Raw genomic sequence first — 15236 nt, 5'->3', positions numbered from 1 at the left:
GATCACGTGAGTATAAGATGCGATAAAAATACTAACTTAAAAAAAGGTCGTACCCGGATTCGAACCGGGGTTGTCCGGATCAAAACCGAAAGTGATAACCACTACACTATACAACCATTTCTCGGCAAAAATGTACTATCATTGATCAGCAAGATCAGAGTCCGGCATATAAGCATTTTTCCGTGAAAAAACGTTAGGAACAGTTAATTTTTCAGCTCATCTGAATTCAATATGAGAAGATTTGATTCAACAATAGGATATAATGGCACCACCGACAGCTGGAGCGAAGAAGAACAACAGAAGGAGAAAGAAGAGAAGAACAGAGGACTTTTCGTCAGACTCCGACTCGTCGTCTTCTGACTCTGAACAAGAACAACTGACTCAAAATCACATAGAAGAGGCTGAAGATGAGCTTCCCAAGGAAAACATAAACATAGAAGAAATTGATATAGAGTCTGACACAGAACAAGGGCTGAATGGGAAACTTGTTCCTGAGAAGTTGAGTCTCGAACAAACCAAAGATCTTCAGCATATTAAACTCACATCTACACCTTTGAGCAACTTGACTACAAATCCGAAGACTATAGCCAACGCCGAACAGATTCAACAGGCTTTGACAAAAGACAGAAAGGAGCTCAACAATGAGTATTTGAAATTGATGGCTGGCGAGTTCGGCAACGACTTAGACGAGTTGAGAAAGAAACCGGATTTCACGGATAAGTCTTTGGTGACGTTGGCCAAGGCATTGCAGTCTGGAAGTAACATGTTCGATGTGGATACGTTGAACTCCATCCTCAAGTAGAGAGTTGTAGCACATAGTTATTTGTATAATAGAGTAATGAATATTGCATAGACAAGCATCGACGATATGTTATAGGTCCTGAAACATGTAGATTCAGGAATTTCTCGCTTTGCTATACCTAGCGTATACTGAGAGTAAAACGTGCAAATCATGTGGGTTAATTTGAGTGAAAGTATAACAGTTTGAGAGTGTCTTCGGAAAGAGCCCCCCTACTGGCGCTCCCTAGTGCCCTAACAGAAAAGGTTACGCTTGCGGGTACTTCTAATAATATCTGTTGTGTGAAGCCTTGGATGCTTTGACACAGCTGAACGGTCGAAGCCTCGTTTTAACAGTTTGCCGTAGAGCTGCTGAAAAGTAGCTTCGGAGAAAGAGCAGCAAATGGGCACAACCGTGTCAATTATAGGCTTCAACTATTTCTTGTACTCTCTTTCTATGGTACACATTCGGCTATATATGAACTACTTTCTGAATACATCTTCTCACACCGAAAGGCACTATACAAGCTCAATACAGATCTAAACCGCTACGTCTTTTTTTATGGCTCTCAGCTGCCTCACAATTAGCCTCATAATCATGCCTCGTATTGTACCATGCCATACTTCATACTACGCTACCAATGCTCTAATTGCACTCTCTTAAACAGCCGTCCTTATGGCTCTTGTTCCCACGGATACACCGCGGCTATTCTCTCACGGCTATCCCGCTACGGCTGAGTCCAGGAGCACATCGCCACAACGTGGCAGAAGGCTAGCAGCTGATAGTTTTAAATATAAAGATCAATAGTTATAATTAACTACAGGCAGTGCTCCTACTTACTTCTGAAGCTTAGGAGTCTAAAGTGATGGAAAATAAGATACAGGATCTCTAATAATGGTTTCCGAGGTGACCAACCTCGGATTGGATCCGATAAATATCCGAAACAGAAATTCTACATTTCTTTTGTTGAATAACGCAACAAACTACAGAGATGAGATGAGGATGAAGAATATATAAAGCCCAGAGGATTCCCTCTAGTTTAAACAGATTTTAAATAGTTCTTCAGTGATTAATATAACTCCATATCCATTAATCCATTTCTAAGTCCAAAAGGAAAACCGGCCTACCCATATACAGGTTTCCCGTCAGATTAGAAGTCAAAATTGCAACCATTTTTAAGCCAACCCAAAAATGTCCTCCACTTTAGCTGCTGAAGTTTACGACAAGTTCGAAAATGAATTCGTTGATTGTCAATCTCCAACTGAACCCAAGGCCTTGACTGATGAATCATTAGTCCCTGTCCTGAAGGGTGAGTTTGATAAAAAATTCAACGAAATCGACGAAAGGTTCAATGAGGTAAACAAAAACCTTACGAACTTAATTAACAAGCTTAATCTCGGAGAAGTTCCAAACAAGGAACCAAAGGGTAAGGAAAAGGCTGATGCTACAAATGCTGGTAATGGATCAGAGTCCCAATCAGATTCGGAGTCATCGCTGGATTCTGACGAAGACCTGCTGGAAAATATTAACACTCCTATATCCGAGACCCTTGAAAGAGGTAAGGGATATAGTACTTCGAATTCTAAAGAAGAAATTAGAAGGTCGGTATGGAGACTAATTGATAAATATGAAGACCAACTTCAAAAGTTGCCAGAATTGGATACAAGCCCTGAGACTATAGCCAAGTATAAGACCACACTCAAACGCGTCTACACTCGGATTCCGCCATTAAAGGAGATCGTATTGAATGACTTTAACCTCAAATCAACCTCAACAGACACGGTTTTTCTTGACGGTCATAGTACAGCCAATAAGGTATACTTCTATAAATTAGTGGCCGAAAATATAGCAAGTATCCTAAGCGAAAACACAGCAACAGCTTTTGAAAACGAAGCTGGAAATGTTACATTGAAGAAAATCATCGGATACATCGAAACTCACGATGGTAATGATTGTTCAGCACAGATCATTGAATATATCAAGAAGTTTAAAAAGATCGAAAGACTCACCAATACTTCAGATATTGAGAATCATCTTGTACGTATAACTTCCGTTACCGATCGTCAGATTACCCAGTTCTTAAAAACATTAAACTCCCGCGATGCTATTGCCTACTTCATATATGTCAACAACAGTAACGAATCAAATGTCAAAGCTTTAGGTAGACAACTAAATGAACAATACCAAGCTTTTAAAAATGATTCATCAAAGGTTGCAGCTCCACTCAGACATACATTTCTTAAAATGAGATCCGATTCAAATTTTATTGATATGCCTCTGAATTCGTCGGATAAACATCTTCAAAATAAGAAAAGTCATACACATGGATACAAAAAGAACCAAAATTACACTGAATCACAAAAGAACAGTGGAAATAAGAACTTCGCCAACAATTAATGGTTTGGTGGTCACCCAAATCGTCAAATCTTTTACTTAGGTGACGAACCACTGCTGTCAAATGTACTATTTCTATACGATTCAGGTTGTTCAAGAACGTGTGTTAATTCCACAAAATTATTGCATGATATAACCTATGAGCCTAAAGGCCAAGGTACATCATTTCGTGTTGCTGACGGAAGAACCGTACGAGCTATTGCAAAAGGTACGCTTGACATACATCTAGACCCAAAGGTATCTATCTCCAACGTTATGGTCGTCCCTGAAATCTCTTGTAATCTCATATCAGTTGGCCAACTACTTGAACAAGGATGGACAACCGTGCTCACAGACGACGGAGCCTATATTGCCAATAGTGAACACATGCTCAAAGTTGCTAATAGAAAGAATAATCTTTTCATTTCTAAACTTTCTGCCAAAAATAATATCGAATCACTTCATTTTTTTGAAGAGGAATATTCCACTATACATAATATTCCTGCTGAAGTTGCCGAACTTCACGGCCCCCAAGACTGGTTTTATCACCATCTACAATGCAGTCATATGGCAATTTCAAATTTACAATCCCTTGCCAAAATGAGATTTATTAAGGTAGTTGATACGGAAGAGAGTATCCGTAGGGTGAAAGAATGTCGCCTATGTCACGCCGTGAACATTAGACAAGCATCACATAACCACACCACCCAAAGACCTGCCACACGTCGGTTAGAAAGAGTTAGTAGTGACACGATGGGACCCTTCCTTATCGGCCACAAAAAATACTTTATCACTACACTCATTGATCATTTCTCCCGATTTACCGAACTTATCTTTACATCTCATAAGCAAGTCATGGATGATGTTCTCCTTCTCTTGCACATATGGAACAATAGATTTCCAGAAAGGATAGCGCATTTTAGAGCAGACAATGCCAAAGAACTACCTGACACCGAACTGCTTGCCAAACTTGGCATAAAACGAGATAAGATTGCTAGCTACTCTCCGGAATTGAATGGACTTGCTGAATCCCACAACCGTACGATCTTGCGAAATATATACAAGATTATCCTTCAATTTCCGAATTACACAGACAAGGTTCTTTGTCTTTTTGACCACATCATTGAATATGTGCTGTACATTAAGAACCATACGCCCAACAAGGCTCTCAAAGGTAGGACTCCTTATGAAGTCTTTAATAAGCTCGATGCATACAGACCGACATATATTCAATTTGGCTTGGACGTGTCAGTTAAAGCATCTTCGCCAGAGGAATTTAAAAAATTGCATATTCCTCTACCCAATGCACCAGCTAATCCAAATAATAAGCAATACCCGATGACATTCTTTGGTACTTTTATTGGTTTCTGCGAAGACAACTACACATATAAAATCCTCGTCAGTACGAAAAACTTCCCAGTTATTCAGACAGTAAATGTCAAGTTCATGAGTTCCATGGCACATATTAACTCATACTTCAAATCGCTTGATTTCTCTCAAATTCAGGAGGCGAACGAAGTTAAAGCGACCTTGAATGCCCAAGTCGCTGCTGCTCAATTTAAACTTAATCAAGAAGCCCATGACTATGATACTTTTGAATCCGTTCGACAGGAAAATGTACCTTCCACATCAGCGGGCATCCACGAAAAATCAGCCGTGATGACCCGTGGTATTTCAGAAGCAAGGAGGGATCCGTCGCCCACGGATAATTGTTCAACTGATCCTCAACCCTCTTTCCTGATCTTAGCCAAGAAACATCCCGAAGTGTACACGAACGTTACTAACAAATTTCCTTGGATGACAAATCCTGAACATCCAAAACCTATTACTACTACAGATAAGACTCATAGAGAGAGCACGAGCACTGCAATTAATTCGTCCACATTAGTGGGGGGGACAAACGTACGAACACCTACCCCAGTCAATAAACAGGTAGCTCCTGTATCCGGAGAGGATATCCAGAGAGATACTCCACTGGGCTATAAATCCGACTCAGGCATAACTTCTACTCAAAGAGAGCAGAAGGCTGATGAAACCAAATATGAACTCATTAATGAAGATGCACCCGTTGCAACATTAAAAGAATCTCAAAATCCTGCCTCAAAGCAAATTATTGTTAAAGATCATAACAATAAAAGCGATAACGCAAATGATAAGCACATCCCAGCTGCAATTGAAATTACCGAACTCAATTCAGATACGAAATCGTCTAAAGACACTGGTAACGTCAAGACGAAACATGGCATTGTTCAACCGATTGACAATCAAGGGGAGAGCACAACTATCAAGAATGAGCCAGAGATGATTCAAGCACCTTCAAACAGAGACGTCCGAGCTTTGAAACGTCAAAGAATGCAAGAGGGACTCACACCAGAACCATCAGTTAAATTAAAGCGGTCACCCAATTTTACTCCGGAAAGTAAGACACTTAAAACAAGGACAAAGACGCATCCGGGCCAAAAGAGCAGCGTCTATTCTGTATCAGCTAAAACTAAAACTGATACAGAAGGGGGCGACAATAAAAGACAGAGGAAAACATCACCAGACTTCCTGAGTATAAGCACAATCAACCTTATGGCCAGTTTGATTGAGTCTAGATCAACTGACGTATGTACAAATATCGAAGGTGCACATTGCTTATTCTCATTGATCGATCAAATTGAAGAAGACTCGGATGATTTACCAATCAATGTTATAAATGCTGTTATCGAAAACATTGATTACAACGATAAAAATTGGATAGAATCCATGGATCGTGAAATAGACAAATTCATTAAATTGAACGTTTTTGAAGTCGTTGATATTCCGAAAGGCAGGAAAGCCATATCCACCAGATGGGTACATACATCTAAGGATGGAGGAATAAAAGGCGTTAAATACAAAAGCAGATGTGTCGTTAGAGGTTTTCTACAACAACCCGGCCGGGATTTCGATCCATCAAAAATATCATCCCCCGTTGTAGACCTATTGACCATCAGATTACTAGTTTCTATTGCCACCACTAACAATTATATTATCCACCAGCTCGATATTGAATCTGCGTATCTAAACGCGCCATTATCGAACAATGAGCCAATCTACATCCGTCCACCGAAAGGATACGAATTGCCAAAGAATAAATGCTGGTTGGTTAAAAAGGCAATATATGGTATGCGACAAAGTGGGTACGAATGGTACCACACATTACTCAAGGTTATTCAAAACTTCGGTTTTGAGGAATCATCATTCGCTTCAGGATTGTTCCACAAAAAGAACAAAGGTGACATAATCATCATTGCTGTTTATGTTGATGACTTATTCATGGTGTCATCAAGCGAAAGGATGCTTAAAGAATTCAAACGAGACCTACAAAAGCATTTCGACATGAAGTACCTTGAAGAAATCAAGGAATACCTTGGGGTAAAATTTCATAAGACCGAGAACGGTTACATTATGTCCCAGACAGAATACTTACAAAATATTGTAAAGCAATTCAAACTTGAAGAATCATATGGAAAGTATATTCCAATGATCAAAGACAAGTCGAAGTACAATAATGCATCCACCACTGTTAAAGATCACTTTATCGAGGACAATCCGATAAACAACCAAACATTATTGGATGCAAAGGGTAAAGAGCTATATCAAAAGGGAGTAGGATTATTGCTTTGGGCAAATCGAAATACTCGTCCTGATATATCTTTTGCTGCCAATCAGTTGGGTAGCAAAGGTGCCAACCCAAATATAAATGATTTTCAGAAATTATTATACTGCATTCGTTACCTCAAGCTGAACATAGATTATGAATTAAAATATGAGAGCAACCAATCATCAAACAAGAAATTAGATTTTAACATAGTTGCTTACACAGATGCTTCCTTCGCTCCAGAGAAGGATAGAAGATCAATTACTGGAAATGCCATTTATCTCAACGGACATTTGGTTAGCTGGACCACTAAACGTCAACATAACATTACTACAAGTTCTGCTAGTTGCGAATTGGTCGCTTTAAAGCTGACTGCAGAGACGTCGATCCGTATAAAGAACATCTTAAGAGAACTTGGATTCATAGTGTCAAGCGTACAAATCTATGAAGATAATCAAGCTGTAATCGCCAATTGCAAAAACGAAAATATCTCCCATAGTAGGAGAATGGTGGACATCGATATCAAATTGTTGAGACAATTGATTAAGGATAAAGAAATCCTACTTGACTATGTCAAGACATCAGTAAACACGGCTGACATGTTTACTAAAGCGCTATCTAGAGCGCAATTTATTACCCTTAGGGATCATCTAGTTTCCAATGTCAGAAACGCTTCTACATTTGATTCACGTACAAAGCGTTAAGGGGAGTGATGGAAAATAAGATACAGGATCTCTAATAATGGTTTCCGAGGTGACCAACCTCGGATTGGATCCGATAAATATCCGAAACAGAAATTCTACATTTCTTTTGTTGAATAACGCAACAAACTACAGAGATGAGATGAGGATGAAGAATATATAAAGCCCAGAGGATTCCCTCTAGTTTAAACAGATTTTAAATAGTTCTTCAGTGATTAATATAACTCCATATCCATTAATCCATTTCTAAGTCCAAAAGGAAAACCGGCCTACCCATATACAGGTTTCCCGTCATAAAGGGGTACACACGTGACTGCGCACCGTGGGACAGACACAAAAAGCGAGGTGGGTGCACAGCATAAATGCCAGAACTGGTATCTGCTAGATTAATTATATAGCTTTGTGGATTTTCGTGAAATCCATGGAGTCAGCTCTTTTCATTCCTAGACTTTTCTTCTTTTCTATACTTCTAGATTGGTATCATATCCTCACTCTTCCATAACCGCTTTCTTAAGACTGTCCGTATCCTCGTCCATCCATTCAACTGACACTCTGTCCCACACTGAACCTTCGCATATATAGTACCGCTAAATCTCCCTGCAACTAAGTCCCCACAGTTTCTATGGCACCAGAAACAGGCCCAGACCCAGGCGAAAACAGCACAGAGTCTATCGCCAGAAACTTGGCTGCTGAAGTCCCGAACGTCGTCTCGGAAAACTCCCAGTCTGTTTCTAACGGCATCTCTAGTCGCACATCTGAGAATCCATTTGCCAATGTAGATGATACGACTCCACTCTTGAACAGCAACGAATCCTACACTAATGAAAACAACGAAGACGAAAACAATACGACATGTGACACCAATTTCAATAACAATGATGACGAATATGACACGCAGTCTAAGTTTGACTCCGAGTCTGTCCTCAAGAAGATCAAAAGACCGTTCTGGTGGTTTTTCGCTTTGGGAATAGTGGCTATCATCATCTTCGAGCTTTCCTTTCTTCCTCGGACTTCTCTCAGTAGAGACTTCAGAAGATGGTACGGGCTACATCTCACACGTTCAGACGTCAAGAGACACTTTATCTTATTTTCAGGAATTGGAAATTCTCATGACAGTTTGACCACTGAAGAGTACATCAACACCTGGCTCACAAACTTGACTGCTATTAACAGCAAGAGTCCAGCCAACATTATTGCCGACGACAACATAGAGCTAGTTTCACTTGTAGAGAAAACATTCAAGAAGTTCGGCTTCAAGACTTCATCTCATTCTTACGATGTTCCCTTTTTGCAGAGACCACAATCTCTGTCTGTGTCACTTGTAGACTCTCTGAATGGGAATGTAGTTTATAATGCCAACTTGAAGGAACCTCACTACAAGACTCCTGCCTTTTATGCTTTTGGAGCTAATTCGTCCGCAGCGGGCGATTACATCTTTGTCAACGAAGGTACTATCTCGGACTATCTCACTCTCACGGCTCGCAATTATGACATAAATGGCAAAATTGTCATCGTGAAGTCAGTCTTGAATTCAAACATATCTGTAGCAGAAAAAGTATTGATTGCTGAGAAGTTCGGAGCGATAGGCTTCATCAACTATTACGACTTGCAACTGGAAAACAACAAGGAAAGTGAGTTGCAATTGAATATAGCCATTTCTCGCGACAACGTAGTTACTGGTCATATTGGCAATTGGAAGCGACCTTCGATCCCGGCCATTCCATTAAGTCGTAAGGCTGTCAATCCCATTTTGGGCACTTTGGCGAAGAGTAAACAGATGGAAGTGGTTTCTGAATGGGAGTACAATCCGACTAATATCGGAGGATCGCTTACACTCAACATTTCAGCGGTATTTGAAGATACAAAGACGCGTAGATTGACCAACATAGTAGGAACATTAAAGGGTGTGATGAATGATGGTAATATTATTATTGGAGCCAGGAGAGATTCGTTGACATCTTCGAATCCTTCCAGTGGTCACGCGGTGTTGTTTGAAATCATGAGAAACTATCAACGTTTGACCATCAAAGGGTGGAAACCGTTGAGAACAATAAAGTTCATTTCTTGGGATGGTTCTTCCTCTGGCGTACTTGGATCTCAGTTGTTGATAAATGACACGAATGTTTTGGACCCTAAGCAATCTGTTATTGCCTATATTAATATCGATGGCGATGCTGTCACGGGTTCCCGATTCAAAGTTGATTCTAACCCGTTGTTCAATCATCTCTTGAGAAAAACAGCCAAGTATGTTCCCATTCCGAAAACTGCTGCTTCGTATAAGACGTTGTCTGAAGTGGACAAGGAAAAGTTTTTCAAAAGTTTGGACGACACGGCTACCAATCAAGCTGACGAAATGATGAAGATATTCAAACTCACACAGGACGATGTAACTGCAGATGATGACGATGCTGATGACGATAATGACAACGACAACGACGATGACGGAGATGACGAGGACGGCTACACTACTTTACACAAGTATTGGTCCAAACAGGATAACAATACGATCCATGGAATATCGGGACCGGAATTGACACATTCTGAGGCTTTCATTTTCCAAGGTCACTTGAGTACACCTTCTATCAATATCAAGTTTGATAATGATGCCAAGCGTGACTCTTCGTTGTATGTTCCTAACTCTAATTACTATTCGTACGATTGGCTTGTCAAGAGACAAATAGACAATGACCTACTTTTGCATGGTCTGTTGATTCGTTTCATAGGTTTGTTGGCGATCTCTTTGAGTGAACATGAAATGGTAGAAGTCAGAACCAGATATTACTATCGTGATATCAATCGATTCTTTTCTTTCTTCCTCATTGAAAACCAACCCCAATTATCGAAGTGGGGTCAAGACAAAGTTTCCTCGTATCTTATAAACAAATCGTACATTTTACTGGATCTCAAGCGAGATTTGAAAGACGAACCTACAGTGAGATTCGTTGACTTGCTTTCGCAATTTCAGGTGTTACTCAACGACTTGACACACCAATCGTTGATTTTCGACAAGTGGAATAAAAAAGTTCAAGAGGGATTAATCGAAGATTACCCTTGGTATAGATGTTATAAAAAGTTTGCTCATTTTGCCCAGTTCAAGGTATCCAATCACAAGTTGCTCCATTTGGAGCGTGAGCTTACTTTGAACCCGAGAGATTACCAGTTTCTCCAGAATGGCAATGGAAATGACGAGAAACAGAAAGAAGCATACTTCAACCATGTTATCTATGGGCTTCCCAAGTTCTCTGTCAACTCTAGTACAGATTATCTTAACAGCCGATTCAAATACAGCACATTCACCAATCTCCATGAATCGGTACAAGAGAGTGATTTCGAGCTAACCGTCAAATGGCTAGCAGTTACTTATGATAAGTTACGAAACTTAAATTACAAAATGACATAAACAGGTTTTCAGTTCGGTACTATAGTTTTGGAAGTAATATACTAGCTATCTATTTCTTTATCTATTTATTTATTAGTGTATTTATTGCTTTATTTGTGTGTTTATTTCATTTCTTATCCGATTCAAAAGTGTCTTTCATTCCTTGCATTGCTTACTTTATTTAATATAAGTCGTTCCGATCACGTTGGGATTGTTACTTGTAACATAACTGGATTTTTCTTACGAATAAATCTACCATTTGCTGCGAATTAACCACAGAATAGATATCTTTCATTTTCGCATATGGGAACAGATTTGTTCAAAACAGAATACCTCTAACAAGCAAATGGATTCTTCTACGGGTTTACAAACAGCATGGCTAATGGCCACGCTTGGATCAAAAATTAATAACAAGACTTCAGTCAAACGAGACATTCTCACTACTTCTATACCCCAGGTATGCGAGGAGTTGATAGGTATCAGCAAAGAAAGAAACATTCGCTACTTGTCCAACATGATGTATGGGATCTCTATGCTCTACAAGTCCAAAATAAACTTCTTTCTCAACGATGTAGCCTTTGTTAATGCAAAGTTGAATCGAGATGTGCTTCAATTACACAGACTGGAAAAGACTTATAACGTGGCTAACGTATTTGAACAAGTTGTGAAGAAACAAGTTTTGCTTGAGAATGACCCCAATTTCAATATTGAGATTGATTTTATCCCTTCTGCCATTGATTTTATAGAAGAAATGGAGTATGATGAAAATCAAAAGGTAAAGAGAAGAAGAAGGTTAGAAATTCTGCAAATGGATCAAATGCAATTTCCTACGGAAAATTGTACTAGTCTCTTCCAAATCAACGATAAGACAAAGAATGGCTCCAGAAGTATATTTGATGTCAATAGTTCTAGGGACGAAAGTGCTCTTGTAGATGACTTATTCAATAGAAGTATCAATTACAGTACCATCACTCAAGAAGATGTACAATTTGAATTTAACAACGATGGTGACATAGTCTCAACAAATAACAATATTGAAGAAGTCAACGATTTGCTTGTTGATCTAGATTTGGAGAACAACAATTTAAGTCAGGATATACTAGAAGAAAGACAAGATAATTTAAATATCACAAATGATCCTCATTTTCTCGTTTCTGAGCAACAATCGAATTCTAGTAGCCCTTCGGTTGCTCAAGAGCCTTCCAGTATTGTTACATGTACAACGAAAGTCACTGGCACGAAGAGAAAACTCCAACGTCTTTTGGTGGATGAAATTTCTCAAATAACTATTCCTCAATCTATTCTAGAAGAGGCAGTTAGAACATACGAACAGAGAATGCTTGATATTCATACTGATAAATTTGAAATACAACATGATGATCAAATGAAAGTTAATGAAATCATGGAAGCCCTTAATCCTAACTTCAGTCCTTTCCTCAACTTTGTGAATCGCTTAACTCTAGCGAATTCATTGTATAATGAACCTGTGAACACAACCAGAAACGAAACTCTCACATTCAATAGCACTCTGGTCCATTCGATGCTAAGAGAAATAGGCGTGATTCGCCGTGTTGAGACTTTGAATATCCCAGAGTACGAAATAGGAAGAGATGTTATTCTCAGGAGTTTTGAAGAGTATAGAGAAGAGGAAGTTAATGACTTCGAATTGGATCAAAATATTGAACAAGAGCTAGAGAATGAAGCTGCAGACTTGTCTACGCTTTCCAATGATGTCTTCAATCTCTCGTTTGGGAACCTCGAATCTCGTAGTGGAGTGTCTACCAAAGGAGCACAAACATATGTTCCTGCCGAATCTAGCCAGCAATCAGAAGAGGAAAGCAACCATACCAAATTGTTGAAATTCCATCAGCTAATTCAATCTCGCACCAGAACATATGGTAATCTATATGAAAATGTACACAGAGAAAACACGACATTTTCGCAGCCATTCGGAATTGGATCCACGACAAATGAGGGGCAGTATTACACTATCAAATTTTCAGATTTGATTCCGAGTCGATCTAAAACCATAAATGAAGAATTAGAAATTCCCATTACTCGAACCTTGGCTGCCAATTCCTTTGCTAGTATCCTAGCACTAGCTACTAATGACATGGTTGGAATATACGTACTGCCGCAGGCGTCAGACAGCTATGGTATCCTTTCTGGCGAGGCTATCGACATTATCGTGCAGATCCCTTGAGGTAATCCATGATCTAACCATACAGAGATTTACATTCCAAGTCAAGATACCCTTCATAGTCATGCAGGATGGGAGAATAATCATGCAATGAAGCTGTTTCTGGCTACTGCATAAGTCAAAAAACGGGAAAGTCGCTAATTAGTTCTGAAAATCTCGATGTAAGTGCAGATGATCCCAATTGGGAAACGCAGTGGTTATGAGAATGGGGTTCTTTATAATTTTGAGGAAGTAATCAAGAAAGGTGATGTGGGATTATAGGAATGGAATGTAATGTAAACTGCAAGCAAAGTAGAAAGTAATGTATGATTGTAAGATAATAAACATGTATTGTATTGCAAGTAGGTCAATTAGTAGAGTATAGTATCTAATGCTGACCAAATGAAAGAAAGGGTGGGCTACGACTCGAAGTGTACATACCAGATATTATTACTTAAGCTAACTAAATGGTTAATATAGACGAGGTAGGGTCCACTATTCCAAAATACTAATACAACATAGTTTTCATATAATGACACAAGAATCGAACAGGCAAAGAACATAAAAACATAAGGTGGTTGGAATTCTGGGAAAACAACCAGTCAAGTCAAAGTTAAACAATGAATAATTGGTGACAATCGGCTTCAATAGTAACAATTGACTGAGAAGAAGAAATGAAGAAATTGAGGATAAGAAATCATTTGAAATTAAGTTTTGATGAAAATTACTTTTTCAGTTATCCTAGTTTTGCACTTCTTCTTCTTCGTCGTGCTTGGCGAATTCTTCCTCAGCAGCTTCAACAACTCCGTCTTCTTCCACTTCGTCTTCGTCGTATTCTTGATGCAAAGATAAGGTAGGCTTGACAGCAGCAGAGTCCAAGGTCCATGAAGCCAAGGCGTTTTCAGCGTCGATGATGATCTGCTTGGAGGCTTCGTAACCATCATAGGCAGGTCTGGTTTCACCAGGAGTGACGGCAGAGTCGTCCAACAATTCCAACAAGGCCTTACCGTAACCAGCAATCAAAGCGTACTTTTCAGCTAATTCTCTGGTAGCATCAAACTGGTAGTTGAAGGCAGCCTTCAACTGTTCTCTGGTGATGTTGGACAATTGAGCTTCAGCAACCAACGATTCGGCTTCGGCTCTGACCAATTCCTGTTCCAAAACAGGAATCTTTGGCGACTGAGGGTCCTTGTACTTCAAGTGGGCGATTTCATCAGTGATCTTTTGCTTTCTGTCTCTGGAAGGTTGGACGGAGGCTTCGATGTTTCTGATGGTCTTCAAGGTGATTCTGTACTGGTCGTACTTGTCGATGTACTGGTCTTCCAATTCACCAATTTCGTAAATTAAGACACCCAACTTGTCGGTGACATCGGAAACATCGTCGTCGTTTTCTTCACCCCAGGCGGACAACTGCTTGGCTACGTCACGACGTTCACCGGCAGTCAACTCAAGGGCTCTCATGACGTTCTTCTCCATCTTGATGTATTGCGACAACTTTCTCGACAATTCGGGTCCTGTAGCACCGGCCACGGACTTTCTGAACGTAGAAGCAATTCCTCCCTTACCGAAGAACTTGGACTTGGTGGTGGAAGGAGGTGGTGGGGGAGACTGCAATTGCGCAGCAGTAGGAGCCTTCTGCGATCTCAAGGAATATGTTCTGTGCATGGTGGATAAGTATAGAAGCGTGGCACGAAGGTGAGGATGAGAACCAAAAACTCAAAAGCTGGAGGGAGGATTCAATTGGAAATTTTCCATCATATTTATACTCCTCGAAAAGGGGGATGAACTGAAATTTATGGATGGGGCTCGAGAGTGGGCCATATCGTCTATCTGCAGGACATGGTTTCACGAAGGAACAATGGTGGAAGAATGGCGCTGTGCAGGAGCGATGCAACCACTATTCTTGCTTAGCCTGGAAGGGAGGGAAAAGCTGGGAGTGTACGGCTGGTTTGTGTCAATTGCAATTGGGAGGAAGAAACAGCAATTGTCCAATAAGAAGTGAGTTTTGGCTGGCTGCTGTTAGCTCCGGAGTAACTGGGAGCGCTGCGTTTTGGTGGCGTGGTACCATTCTGCTAGTCACCACAGAAGGGACGTGTTTGTGGTGGTTCCTAGTCGCCTTATCTCTGCCAGACTTTGCTCTTGACCTAAATGGCACAATGTCGCGCTTCTTGCCCTTACGGCACTTGTCCTGCCGGCGAGGC

General features: G+C 40.1%; 4 protein-coding genes across 4 annotated transcripts; 3 read left to right on the top strand and 1 right to left on the bottom strand. All coding sequences in view use genetic code 12, as the record gives it.

Moving 5' to 3' along the window:
• Positions 1-262: 262 nt before the first annotated feature.
• Positions 263-802, top strand: RSA3 (ribosome assembly protein; the record flags this gene model as incomplete). The annotated part of the gene is made up of 1 exon (XM_001387850.1): positions 263-802. The coding sequence occupies one exon, from the start codon at positions 263-265 to the stop codon at positions 800-802; it is 540 nt and encodes a 179-aa protein (XP_001387887.2).
• Positions 803-7973: 7171 nt separating this feature from the next.
• VPS72 (vacuolar targeting protein) lies at positions 7974-11005 on the top strand. The gene is made up of 2 exons (XM_001387849.1): positions 7974-9770; positions 9858-11005. The coding sequence occupies exons 1-2, from the start codon at positions 8100-8102 to the stop codon at positions 10875-10877; spliced, it is 2691 nt and encodes an 896-aa protein (XP_001387886.2). The 5' UTR covers positions 7974-8099; the 3' UTR covers positions 10878-11005.
• Positions 11006-11202: 197 nt separating this feature from the next.
• On the top strand, positions 11203-13059 carry SPO69 (sporulation protein involved in sister chromatid cohesion; the record flags this gene model as incomplete). The annotated part of the gene is made up of 1 exon (XM_001387848.1): positions 11203-13059. The coding sequence occupies one exon, from the start codon at positions 11203-11205 to the stop codon at positions 13057-13059; it is 1857 nt and encodes a 618-aa protein (XP_001387885.2).
• Positions 13060-13470: 411 nt separating this feature from the next.
• Positions 13471-14711, bottom strand: LSP1 (Long chain base Stimulates Phosphorylation). Its single transcript, XM_001387438.1, has one exon. The coding sequence runs from the start codon at positions 14698-14700 to the stop codon at positions 13777-13779; it is 924 nt and encodes a 307-aa protein (XP_001387475.1). The 5' UTR covers positions 14701-14711; the 3' UTR covers positions 13471-13776.
• Between the last annotated feature and the right edge of the window lie 525 nt (positions 14712-15236).

This window comes from Scheffersomyces stipitis, chromosome 1 (assembly GCF_000209165.1).
Source record: "Scheffersomyces stipitis CBS 6054 chromosome 1, whole genome shotgun sequence".
NCBI lineage: Eukaryota > Fungi > Ascomycota > Pichiomycetes > Serinales > Debaryomycetaceae > Scheffersomyces > Scheffersomyces stipitis.
This window is presented reverse-complemented; position numbering and strand designations above follow the sequence as displayed.